Source organism: Pimephales promelas, chromosome 24, assembly GCF_988280905.1.
Source record: "Pimephales promelas chromosome 24, fPimPro1.hap1.1, whole genome shotgun sequence".
Classification (NCBI taxonomy): Eukaryota; Metazoa; Chordata; class Actinopteri; order Cypriniformes; family Leuciscidae; genus Pimephales; species Pimephales promelas.
The window spans coordinates 11,680,038-11,693,567 of NC_142792.1; the positions used below are offsets into that span (position 1 = coordinate 11,680,038).

At 40.6% G+C, this 13,530-nt stretch overlaps 1 protein-coding gene across 3 annotated transcripts in view; it reads left to right on the top strand.

Annotated features, from left to right (window-relative positions):
* Positions 1 to 13,530, top strand: part of ppp1r12a (protein phosphatase 1, regulatory subunit 12A) — a 60,507-nt gene that overhangs the window by 26,176 nt on the left and 20,801 nt on the right. For all 3 annotated transcript variants that reach the window (XM_039663392.2, XM_089127321.1, XM_039663383.2), the window contains exons 3-12: positions 2,060 to 2,178; positions 6,641 to 6,800; positions 7,420 to 7,564; positions 7,671 to 7,745; positions 7,836 to 7,927; positions 8,706 to 8,866; positions 8,965 to 9,104; positions 12,413 to 12,634; positions 12,753 to 12,841; positions 13,067 to 13,183. In XM_039663392.2, the coding sequence (XP_039519326.2) occupies positions 2,060 to 2,178; positions 6,641 to 6,800; positions 7,420 to 7,564; positions 7,671 to 7,745; positions 7,836 to 7,927; positions 8,706 to 8,866; positions 8,965 to 9,104; positions 12,413 to 12,634; positions 12,753 to 12,841; positions 13,067 to 13,183 (1,320 nt within the window). The remainder of the gene's footprint in view (positions 1 to 2,059; positions 2,179 to 6,640; positions 6,801 to 7,419; positions 7,565 to 7,670; positions 7,746 to 7,835; positions 7,928 to 8,705; positions 8,867 to 8,964; positions 9,105 to 12,412; positions 12,635 to 12,752; positions 12,842 to 13,066; positions 13,184 to 13,530) is intronic.

Sequence of the window (13,530 nt, forward strand, 5' to 3'; positions counted from 1 at the left end):
ATAAGTAAATAAATAATAAAAAAGTATAAAATACAAATTATAGCTGTAATTGTCAAAATAAACAAAGTGTGAAATGATCAAATTTGATCTATATTATGATACACAATGCAACAAATTTAGGAAGTTAAGTGCAGAATTTTAAAAAGTTAATTTTAAAAAGTTAAGTGCATTTTAAGAGTCGCTCGTAGTTTCGAGGTTTTCAGCCGAAGCATGTGATGAAATATTTAAACGCTTAGCTGTACATCTAGTTTATTTTTTCCCTCACAGATCATATGTTGATAGGTTGTTGTTGTTTTTTTTTTGCCAGCTATGTGTAACCTGGTTAAGAGGTCAGCCCAGGTTTGAAGCCCAAAATGAACACCATTCTCATGCTACACCATAGGGATGGATTAGCACCTAGCCTGTGCTGAAATCATAGCTGTGGTGCATATGATTTGACACTCTTACACTCTGCCTCAAGGGAATCCAGTTCCATTCATTGTCGTTCCTCCTGTACTTAGAATTGATAAACACATTCTCTTCTATGAAATGATTGTTTCATAACCTAGTGATCTGTATTGCTACCCACTACCTACATATATATGCAGCAGCCTTCTAAGGCAGTGTCCTGACCGTCATGAAAACTTAGAGGTGACAGATTGGAAACACTGTACTTAGGCAGCACCTCTGTATGCTGCACAAATGATGCTGCAAATGAGACTAATTGATACTGAATTGATGTTGCTAAGCCATGGCATTTTTAATTTTTAATTTTCATGCTTGAGCTATATTGGAAGCTTGAGATCTGTATAGGGAACACGGCACTCTAGAGAAAATATCAGCTGACTTTTAAATGGGGCAAACAGTAAAACGGAACAAGCTTGCTTTTGTCCTGAATATTGGGAGTACTCTGACCTGTTTTGTATGTTGATAAGACTAATATTTCTACAACCTGAAACAGCAATTGCCAGTTGTTAGTGTACAAAATGGTACACTTAAAACACCTGTGTACACAATATTTCAAACACCTATGAATAGCCTTAAGATTCAGATATACAATTAAAATACTAATATGCACATTTTCTACATGCAATTTGACATTTCCCAAAGTTTTTTTCTCAAAAACCATCCTAAATTCTGAAAATAGCATATTTTAGCCCCTAATGGAGACAAGGCTCAAGGCTTGGTCATAAGGTCCATTTTCTATTATCATTACTGTAGCAATGCATGCACGACACTTTCAAACCAAGCAGGTTTTGTTTGCCAACATGACAAATCTGCATGACCAGCTTGAACCAGTTGCAAATTTTGTGTTTGTAGTTTCCCTATAACGTGGATTACCATGGATTTTGCCTGCAAAAATTCAATGAACATTGGCAAATGTGTTTCTCTGTAATTCTGACCGCCCTGCAAGATATCTGATTTTAATATCCGGTTTGACATTAGAAATTAATCTCAGCAAAGCAAGAACAATGAAGGTGCATCACTTTGTTGTTGAATGACCTGTTTCAAACAAGTTGCAAAGAACAATAATTCAGGGCTTCGTATTCTGTACTTGCAACTTGTTTTGCAAGAGTGTTTGATTCATGTTAAGAAACTGCTAGTTGAGCTGCTTTGAATATGTAAGAAGATCCAGACTGTAGTAAGGGCATGTCTGTGTGGTCTTGTTCCCTAGTTCTGTGGTTTTTGAATCTGACATATGAGCAGTGAGGTTAGTGAGGGCGACGTGTTGATCACCAAGGTCAATGCTGAAACCGTCTTTCAGGCAAGAGACTGCCACTCCTTTATAACTCTAAAAGCCTATGTACTCTGACATGAATCCTCGCTGTTAACCAGTAACAGAAGTGAAGGACCCCTTTACTGAATTTTGATTGAGATGCTAATCACCACTTAAAGCCTTGAGGTGTCTATGAAGGGAGTCACATAAAATGAGGCCCCATTTCATTTCTTCCTCTTTTTTTTTTCTTCTTTTTTTTCAAATTTCAAATTCCAAATGAGCAGTTGTCAGTTCAATTTGGATCTAAATGATTGTACTAATCACACTTGTTACCTTTTTAAACGTTGTGTCATGTCTTTGCAGGTATCTTATCAGTCAAGGTGCAAATGTCGGTGTAGTAAACAGTGAGGGAGAAACACCTTTGGATATCGCAGAGGAGGAGGCCATGGAGGAGCTTTTGCAAAACGAGATCAACCGGCAAGGTACTGCTACCTCCCCTTCATCTTTACTGACAATGATTTGGCATGGGTGTACAAGGCTTAGTGTCATGTACGCGTCATGCTGTGGTTGAGATCATTGCTTTCTGAAGATTTTGAGTCAGTTCTTCAAATGAATCGCCTCGTACAAATGGCCAGGGGTGATATGTGCATCATGCTAAACTTCCCCAGCTGCCGTGCACTTAAGTTGAGGCTGCAAGTCTTGGCAGGACTCCAGCGGAGTGCATTGACTCAGAATTAATATTAGAGCAGTGCTCAGACAGTAATGCAACCTACAACGCCCTTTCTTCTGTGGCCACTCTTAACCTACCTGTGGACTTGCCTGGGTTCTTGATGCCCAATGCATGTCATGCTTGTGCGAAGTCATAAAGGATTTAGGGAGGTCGGTGCGGCCGGCTGTAGTGATGTCTCTTACATAATTGAGAAACATGATCCATTTAACCTGCTGCCCATTGTAATTATCCCAAACTAGATGGAATGGTTTTTCTATTTTTGGCCTTTACAAGTCTTGATGACGAAACAAAGCCCCACTGCTACTCAGAGGCACTGTTCAGACATGCGTTACCAGCCTGAGGTGGTGTTTGGCTCCTTGCTCACCAGGATGTATCAGTGGGAGATAATAAAGACTGCTGTGGCACAGGAGAGGAGGCACGACTGTTGATAGAGCTATAGCATTTCCATAGCCTGGGAAAACCCAGACAACTTCCGGCAAATTTAGATTTGCTCTGAAAGTGAGTCTGGCAAAGAGCTCATTCAAGCCCATTTCCAATCCGTCGAAATCGCGGCACCAATCAGAAACGTTGGGGCGGGCTTTACACGATGACGACAGCGCTGGGATTTTGTAGCCTACATTACAAAGATGGAGGCCGCCGTCAAACATCACTCGTTCGAATCAGCTATCGCGTCTGTGTTAAGCGATTTGAACGTTACCTTTTTTGTTAAAAACCGAGCAAAGAACAAAACTCGAAGATGTTTCTCCACCGGCCGCTGCTCTGCATACGTCATGTCCTTCATCAACGTCCCCCCGACGTCCGTTGGTGACGCCCCTCTGGAAATGATTTGTCTATGACGCTTTGCCAGACCACAACTGCAACTTTGCCAGACCACAACCAAAAGTTACTACTGAGAATGGTCTGATTTTAACCTGGCGAGCATTTCCACTCTCTTCTATGAAAATCTGTGAGCAGGATTTAGCCATACATTTGAATGAGGTCCAAGACCAATTGATGAGCAGTGTCAATTGCACTTGACTGTCACTCATAAATTGGGAAACACTGATTAGTCAGTTGATATTAAACCATTTTGGGACTATCACATCAATTAACAGAACTGTTTCAGAACCTAACAATAGCCTCAATTAGTTTTCACTAGATATTGACATTCACCATTGAAAATTAATATTGGCTGACCAAGGCATGAAAATGTGTGCCATCCTCAGGTTTAGCTTTTGTGGCTTTGGCCAGCAGTAAGCCCACAGTAGCTGCTGAAACATGAGCCCCATCTTGGAATGCGGCAAGAAGACAGTTCTCAGACAGCGAAAACCGAGCTTGTCCTTTATCTCTCCTAACAGCTCAACATTCAGCGTGAATTTGTTGATAATTGAAAGGCCCTGCTATTTGTTAGCATGTCACACTCTTTAAGAGCATGTTATATAACATTCGCATTTCAGCCCACACTCATGGGCATTCAGTGAGGCCCTGCCAATGGCAGCTGTCAGCTTGCATTTGAGGGTTGGACACTTCAGCTTTGGAGAAGAGGCGTCAACATGTATGATAGACCTATGCACACCTACAGCGCAGTTTTGCATGCGCTGACTTAGGACTTCAAATATCATAACTGGTAAACCCTAATGTTTGAACAGCTGAAATGAATCATCCTTCTCCTGATCAAGGAGGATGCTTGTCTTTTGGTGGTCAGACTGGAATGGGAGCCCACGCTTTACTCCATGAATTGTAATATAAGACACGGCTCTATTCTCAGCTCAGAGATGGCATTATGTAACGCTGAGTGTTGTATAATGCCTTCAACCTCTTCTAATGTGATTATCTTTTTTTCCCACTCCCTGTCTCCTTTTGAACGAAACCCTAGTCATGAGGTTAAACTTAAGCAGAGGCCACCGCCACCCCCTCAGAAGGGTCATCCCTTAGACTTATTAGCCGCTGCTCATTTCCACGGGAATCAGGTGACCGAGGTGCCTCTTCCAGCCAAAGTAAGAGACATTTCCAGCTCCTGTTGCTTGGAAAATCAGACGTCGGAGGCGCTGTTAGCGAACATCCCGATGTAGCCCACAGTGCTGGGAACCGAGTTTAGAAAGCCTAAAAATTGAAATATGTTCTTTCCTCTCAGTAACTTTGTCACGTTCATTTACAATTACAACTTCGATTTCTGCAGTGTGTTCATGTTTAACTCACGGATGTCTGACCTTGAAGGACTGAACAGAAAAATTGGACTGAAGAAGGTGAAGCTGCAGAGCACGTCCACCTATTATGTAATTGCCACAGCCCACAGGGCAATAGTAGTTCACTTTGGCAAGCTGTTTTCAACACCTGAAACAAACCTGGTTTTGGCTTGATTTTGTCTTGATTTTGTTCCTCCTCTTGAACTATATTAGGGTTGTTTTAGTGGCCTGGAAATACGCTTGGCTGATGTTTAGCGCTCTTGTGGAGGTCAGTTTGTCTCTTGGTTTTTGTAAAGGCTGCATATTCTCCTGGGTCTCCGAGCACGTTTGCCTGTTTTTTCTTTGTTCTACCTAGTTTTACATGCTGCCTTGGTCTTTCAGATGAGAAAAAAGGGCCATTATGCTCATCAGCTGTCTGTTCCACAATGCATTCAAAACTATTAAGAAGAAAAAACAAAGCAAAGCTGTTTTCCCCCATTTTTTTGGCCTTGTTGAATCAGCAGAGCCACTGGTGACATCGCTACTTGTTCACCATTTTGCGAAATCTTCTTCTTGATAGCCTGTTGTAAGTAGGCTATATCTTCAGCCTTTTGTCCTAAGTTGCTGAGCAGTGCTAGTGCTCCGATTTGCACAGGCAAATAAAGAACTAATTGATACCCGTAAGCAGAGATAAGTCACACGAATGGCAGCACACATATAGTTCTGAACGAATGTTCACATGACATCTGGCATGTTCACTCTGAAAGTGAATGGCTTTTTACTGTAACTGTTAGACTTAAACTTACTGTTTAGACATCACCTGTTTACTTCAGAAAAGCCTATGATATTCAGGCCCAACTTGATGAAGGCATGTTCTTAATTCTCGTCATTACTTCCCACAATTGTAAATTTCTCTCTAAACTGCACTGCTCTGTCATGGAATTTGCACATGTATTCCTACAGATTTCTGTCCCGTGGATCTTTCTTTTTCATGCTGCTGGCTTACTTCCAGCTCTCTTGTCAAACTCTTCAGCTAAACTGATCAAAATCTGTCACTTTAATCACATCAGAGTTCACTTGCCCCAGCAGTCGCACCTGCCGGACATTCAGTTGGTCTTGTAGCCTTATAAGGGTTGTGGCATGCTCCTCATTTGTAATCTGAGATGCCTCCCTTTACGTTCATTATTCTGACAAAAATGGAAGGTCAAGTAGTCGGTTATCTTTCTATATATAAAGTTTTGACCTTGTTTTGGAGATGTTGCTAAGCATTTTCTCGGCTCGACACGGCACAGCTCGGTTCGCTTTAGCTCGGTTGATTTTCCACTGCAGTTAGTAGCACTTTAAAGTGGGTGGGATTATAAACTGTTCGATAACAGCGGTGGCTGTTACTGGCAATTTAAATCTAGTGGGTTTGGTTTCTCTTGTCGATGTCTATTGGTTGCAAATACAATGACGCTGGTAGTGACGATTCTGTCTGACCAATCAGTGATCTGCAGTGTTTCACGTCACATTTTAATACCGGTACGGTTTAGCTTGGAACCTCAACAGACCAGGTACCATTTAAAGCGAGCCATACCGTACCATGCAGAGGAAAAGCGCCAAAGCGCGCCGTACCGAACCAAACCGTACCGTACCATGCAGAGGAAAAGCGCCAAAGCGCGCCGTGCCGAACCAAACCGTACCGTACCATGCAGTGGAAAAGCGCCATACATGCCTGAGTAAAGGTCAGAGTATATAGACTAGAAGTACAGTGACCTATTTGGCAGTATTAAATAAATAATAATATATAAATAATAATTTAAATTACTTTAATTATAATGTTATTTTGTACTCTCAATCAGATAGTAGTCAATAAAAGCTTTATGTACTTGAACAATTTCATTGAATATAAATGACTTCTGTCCCCTGTAGTTCTTAACTGCAGTTAAATAAAATAAAATAACTTCCCATGTTGAAGTATCTTATATTTTGCTTTTTGAATGGTTGGCCTTCATGGACATCCTGCCGTTTGGCCAGGTCAAGTATATGCACTAATCCTAAGGATCTGCCCCTCCCTCCATCTTGCTCCAGGCGTGGACATCGAGGCGGCCAGGAAAGAGGAGGAGCGGATCATGCTAAGGGATGCGCGACAGTGGCTTAACAGTGGCCTGATCAACGACGTCCGGCACGCCAAGTCTGGGGGGACCGCGCTGCATGTCGCTGCAGCCAAGGGATACGCTGAGGTTTTAAAGTAAGTTTGCTTGCCTTCATTTGCCATCCACAAAGGATTCAAAGGACACCTGTGCCTTCCTTTTGCCAATAAGTGAGATTTAGCAGCTTGTGATGTTAGAAACAAAAGAAACTTTGGTACAGCAGGTGTTTAGGCTTTACTTGGTTCATCCCATACTTCACCTTTCAACTCTTTTTGGTTCTTGTACACAGGACTAGACAGTATGTCACCTGTTTTTCTGCCTAGTAGATTATCATGAGCTGTTGAACAAACACTGCTCAAGATGTGTGACAGGAGTTAGGCAGTGTCTCTGTTTACGGTGCTTTCGGTCTTTGGATGTCAGAGTTGAATGACTGTGACAACTGCTCCATCTGCTGCTGCGCCAAAACAACAGGACTGTAACCGGATATACTTTTTTTTTTTTTTTTTAGTGTGTGGAATCTCTGAAAACTTGACATCTAATGTGTGTTTTTATTTGTGACAACTAAATGTTGGCATGTGAATGCGTGTGCCCATTGGTCTACACAATATCCCAGGCCTTTGGCAAATGAGGCCAAGCTTAGATTGCGGCACCAAAATCCAAAAAACCCAGATTTGTCTAATCTCATCATGCTATTTCTGTCGCTTTAACTGTTTGCAGGCTTTTAATCCAAGCAGGGTATGATGTAAATATTAAAGACTACGATGGCTGGACTCCGCTCCACGCTGCTGCACACTGGGGCAAAGAAGAGGCATGCCGGATACTTGTAGAACATTTGTGTGATATGGACGTCATCAATAAAGTGGTATGGGAGACTACACTGAAGCTAGTAGCACAGACAGAGTTTGACCTACAATTAAAATGTCTCCGATTCGAATTGAACCCTAACAATGTTGCATTTTGGTTCTCAGGGTCAGACGGCGTTTGACGTAGCTGATGAAGATGTCTTGGGATATTTAGAAGAGCTGCAAAAGAAACAGAATCTGGTAATTTCACACTTTTGCCATCGGCCCTTCAGTCATAAACAATTCTGCTTGGTTCTGTAGCCTTAAGCTGACGTGTTCTGTTTGTTTTAGCTTCTGAGTGAAAAGAAGGATGTTAAGAAGTCTCCTTTAATAGAAACTACAACTACTGGGGACAATAATCAATCTGTGAAACAACCGAAGAGGTAAATGGCTCCTGCTCACTTGAGAAAAACCACCATTATGCGATTGATAATTCTGTTTGCCCATAAATGTCAAAGACACACACACACACCTGAATCCACTTGGGGCGCTTTCACACTCAAGCTTTTGATCATTGTTTGGATGATGTGATAGCGGTTTTCCCAAACTTAAAAAAGTAAAAGTGGCCTGGGGTTCAGGTCTGGTAGTATTAACTCAATCAATTTTAAATGGCGAAACTGAACCGCTATTGAGGACATATAATTTGCATCTGCAGGCACATGCATTACCATTACACTAACAACTCAATGTTCATAGCTGCTCGTTTCTGTTTGTACCTAGCTTGTGAATAAAATGTGAATGCCTAAATGACATTCGATTTGATAGAAAAACAAGCAGATGACCAATAGTAATTGAAAGTTTCATCTTTGTCCAGTGCCTGCGTTATTTCTCTCCAGAAGTTACAACTGATATAAATATTTATAGTTGTGTGTATCTCTTAATGTCCTCGCACAAGCACTCTTGTTGTTGTGATCTTCAGTAGTTTGTTCGTTGTTACCGACAGTCAAACTGAACAACTTTAGGGACCAACTTATTAGTGCAAAAAATTCAAGTATGCTAATGATGAAATTTACGTCACATGCATTGTACATACCTTTGCGTACGCGTTAAATTCAAATTATACCTGGGGCTTTAGTGTGAATAGGCCTTAAAAGTGAAAGCTTTGTGTGTGAGGAGTTTAATATAAGTGGTGCTTAACCATTGAGTGCATCTGTGTTTTAGTAAAGAAACTGTTCTACTGGAGCCAGAGAAGACTGCCCCAAGAATCGAGACTCTGGAGCCAGAGAAGGTGGATGAAGAAGAGGGGGAGGGGAAGAAGGACGAGTCTAGCTGCTCTAGTGAGGAAGAGGAGGAGGAAGACTCCGAGTCGGAGAACGAAGCAGGTAAATGTTCGAAACATTGACCAGCACATATGCTTCCTCAACTAGCTTTGTGTTTAATTGGTGAAAATTATTTACACACTATTTATTTTTTTTCCCAGACAAGACCAAATCTTCTGTTCCATCAAGCATTTCCAATAGTACACCTGCACCTGCGCCTACTAGTATCACTGTCACTTCGCCAACTTCGCCAACTACCCCAAGCAACCAGGTGACCACCCCAACCTCACCTACCAAAAAGGTACATATCACCAAGTCCACCGTCCCCTCCACCCGGTGTCTGTCTTCCATGTTTCTGTCTTTCTGCCCACAGCAAGAATTCTCTGAATATATCATTCATTCTTCATGCATAGCATGTATTTGAGCATGTGTCAGTAAGCAAGAAAGTTGCTTTTGCAACTCTTCGGAATGAATGTTATTGCCTGTTTCAAGTTGAACAGTTTGTAGGCTTCATAACAGAAGAGTTTCAAATTCATTGTTGCGTGGAATCAGCGTGGCATGGTTGCAAAATTAAAAAAGTCAGCTGATCTATGTGGTTTTTAGGCATCAGTGTGCTGTGAATTCTTGTACTGTGCACTTGAGAGTAGAGAAAATGTCCTCCACACTTCTTTACCATGTTCCTGCTGCCCTCTGCTGGACTGGAATGGAATTTCTTCAATGTTGGTCTTTCATCAAGTTTGAAATCAAATCTGTTATGAATAATAGCATTTTTTTAATAACACTCTAAACTGATTTAACACTGTAACCTAATGTGATTTCAGTTTTATTTTTATTTTTTTAATAAGTATAGCTTAAATAATTTGTTGTTATTATAATTTATTTAAACTTGGCTTTATTTAATGCTAGCTGCATTATAAAAGTAGAAATGTTTTGATGAATGTTAAATTTAATCACAATTGTATATACAGTGAATTCAAAGAATTGAATTTCCAAGGAGACGCCCCATGTTCCTGTAATTTAAAGTCTTCCTGAAGCTCAGCTGGTACAGCATGATACTAGCAATGTGGGGGAACTATATCGAAAATGACTGTTACCACATAACCTACCCACTTTATAAGACAGTTCATCAGAAGCTGCTTTTTAAAATGAATAATAATCATTTTAAATAAACATTTATAAATAAAGAATAAAATAATCACTGAAGCTGCTGTGCACAAGAAAGATACATATCTGGCTAAGAAAGTGCAGTATAATATTAAAAATGCACAAAACATAACTGTTTTAACTATATTGCAAGTCATTATTCTTTTTGTTTAATATTAATGTTTGTTTATTTTTTATTATGTAATATGTCCAAGAAGAATATTGCAGTAAAATTCTGCTTTTTAATTACTTATTCCGGCTAAACTCATGATATGTGGTGACTGGGCTTTTTATATAATTTCTTTTCTTTCCCTTTCTCTATCACTCTTGCATCATGAAGTATCTTTTTCCCTTTCCTTTGCTGCTTGATTTATTTCATTCAGGGGTTTTCTATCTTTCTTCCTTTGTCTTTCTTTTTCTTTACAATTTGTTTTTTTCTCTCTCTCTCTCTCTCTCTCTACTCATCATTGTGTTGTCTTGGATGGCTTTAGTCTGATAACATTACTGCCCTTGTGTCTGGTGGGGAGCCAGGCTGTCCCGCGTTGTGGCGTCAAGGCTTGCGCAAAACTGGCATTGCGCTTGTGCCCAAAAAAGCGATGGTGAGGCTTTGGTGTGTTCAGCATTGTGATTCCCGCCCTATATATTCCCCACTTGACCACGTTCTTAACCAATCAGATAACTGCCTAATCCAAGACCATATCCTCTTCCTATTACTGGCTCACTGCATGGTGTTGTTGCTGTCAGTCGTGGCTGTGATGGCGTGCTGTTTTCTGTCGGAGATCATCTGTTTGATAGTTTAATGACAGATGACATCAGTGTTGCGTGTACTTTGATAAGGGTGAATTCATTTATTATTGACTCTAAACCCTAACAGGTCACCACCAGGATGCTGATGAGTTTGCTAAAACTAATCTTGATTGAAATTGGGCATGTTTTGTTTTTTCATCCGTGTTGTTTTTATAATATTATTTACCATTCTTATCATCTTAAAGGGGCACTTGGCAACTCTAGTCATTTCTTCTCTGATATTCACTTTTGTTGTTGCATGTTTTCTCATCGAGCTCCCTCTACAGCTGTGCGGCGTATATTTTCACAACACGGTCATAAAAAAAACTCGATTTCCTCCCACTTTCTACCACTGCTCATGTGCATTTGTTATGAGCCGGCCAACTTTATCGTGTGGAGCATGTCTACCGAGTGGGTAATACATCATACACAGTATCATAGAATTGTATGTCGAATTGCCGTAAAGCAGTTTGTGTTTTTCGCTCGTTCTCGCTTCTCAAGAGACTTCTATTTCCAAATTACCGGGACGTTAGTCCCCATGTCGCAAGATTGGTTTTCCGCTGGGGGGAGCGGGGATAGCCACCATTCTCTCCAGAATAGGTTATTGAACCATCCAAATGATTTCTAAACTGTTTTATTAAGTTGAAATAGTTGCCAAGTGACCATTTAAGGCCTAGCTTTCTTTTATCTAAACAATAGTAATTCAAGTTTGCATTTCTGAAGGCAATGGAATCCACAAAATCGTTCAAAAGGAATCGCTTCCCTTGAAGTTTGTTTTTGAATTCTATAGACATCAGAGAACTAGGGTTGGGCTTTTGTTTTCATTGGTTTGTTTATATATAGTTATTTATACATTTACTCAAATTTCAAAAGATTTTTTTTTTTATTTGTACTTGTTAGTTTTATATTTTATTATTAAAATGTATCTATTTAGTCATTTATTTACTTTTATTAATAAACAATTTATTTTAGAATAAATATATGTGTGTGTGTATAATTGTTTATGTAGAGTGCAACAGTCTGGTTCCGAAAGTAATAAAACTGTTAATAATAATTTCTAAACCTATCTGTGAGTTATGAGGTTGTTAATCTATGGGATTCGCTTTTGTAGAGGTCACTCAGTCCACATTATTTCAAATTGGTTTTAAAATGATCATATTTAACTGTGGAATTAGTGGTGGATAAACTACATTATTTATCATGCTGTACAGAAAATTCCACCAATCAGAGATGCGAAACAAGCTAAATGCATCCCTAAAGCCTTTATAAAATACACCGCCTTGTACCTTTTATATTTTTGTCAGATTTTCAAATACTTTTGTTTGTTTCAAATCAAAATTTGTAATGTTAATGGTTCACCTCATTGCTGGTTGGCTTGGTTCATGACTCTTTTGAATTCCCTATTGGAGAATTGAATGGAAAAAATACTTTCGGAACCAACGCCACTGAAAAAGAAGGCTGGCACTGTTGCACTCTAATGAAAATCGGCAAAAATGTGAAAATATCAAAAGGTTCCCGAGCCCTGCGGTCCACTGCTCCCATATGTATACCCTGCATTGACCTGTCAAGCTGATCCGTATTCTCTGTTCTCACACCCCTTGATACACACCCAAAACAATCTAACCTTTGTTTTCCACCCCCGTCCTTTCTTTTTTTGTTGTTGTTCTTTCTCCTCCTCAGGTGAGCACACCTACAGGGAAGGTGTCTCCTAAAGAGGAAGAGAGGAAGGATGAGTCTCCTGCATCATGGCGTCTGTGTCTGCGGAAAACCGGCAGTTACGGAGCATTGGCAGAAATCAGCACAACTAAAGAGGCACAAAAAGAGAAGGACACAGCTGGGGTGATGCGCTCGGCCTCTTCTCCTCGCCTCTCATCCTCACTGGACAATAAAGACAAGGAAAAGGTCTACTAGAATTTAGTTTAGTTTCATTTTGGGGGGAAATAATCCTGTTTTTAATTGGAAGGTTGGAGCTGTTTGCGCTCGATCCCAGATTTTTGAGCCTCTTCATTTATGTGCGCAGGAAAAGGAGAAGACACGCCTTGCGTATGTTGCTCCATCCATCCCGAGGAGACACGTTAGCACATCAGACATTGACGAAAAGGAAAACAGGTAAAGGACGGACACATGCTGTTTTGAGAGCACCTCCTGATGCTCCATGTTGTGAGTTGCAATGTGAAGCACCAGCTCAAGTGTAGCATGGTTTTGTGGCTTATTCAGCATGTTCACTACTTAGAACAATGTTCTGGTAGAAGTAAGCTAGGCTAGCTGTCTAATAGATTTTTCAATCGTGGTTCTCTGGAATCGGAGGTACTATTTCTAGCTTGTGGTTCTCAGGGATTCGGCTGCTAGTCTGGTACGTAGCGGCTCATACACCAGGAGACGCTGGGATGAAGACCTGAAGAACAACGACGGAACGGCCTCACAAAACAGAACCTCCAGCTATCAGCGCAGGTTAGCTTTTACCATAGTAAAGATATGAATGTTATTGCCTAGCGAATGAGACGAGTGGATCGCTTCTTCCTCCTCCTGCTGCCACCGCTGCCTGAGATGATTCTAGCACCTTTATTTTCCTGTCAAGCATTTATAGCAGCTGCTGTCGTCTTGCGTTTGTGTGTGACGTTTTGCCTATCTTAATATCAACTAAGTAGTTTAGAAACAACTAACTAGTTGAACTGCAGAAGTCCGTCAATCTCAGCTCACAGATACAATAAGTCTGACATCGGACATTCTTGTAGATGCTCTTTTGGGCATGAAATTCACACAGGGGTTTTCAAGCTTTTAAAGTCTTGTCACCTTCA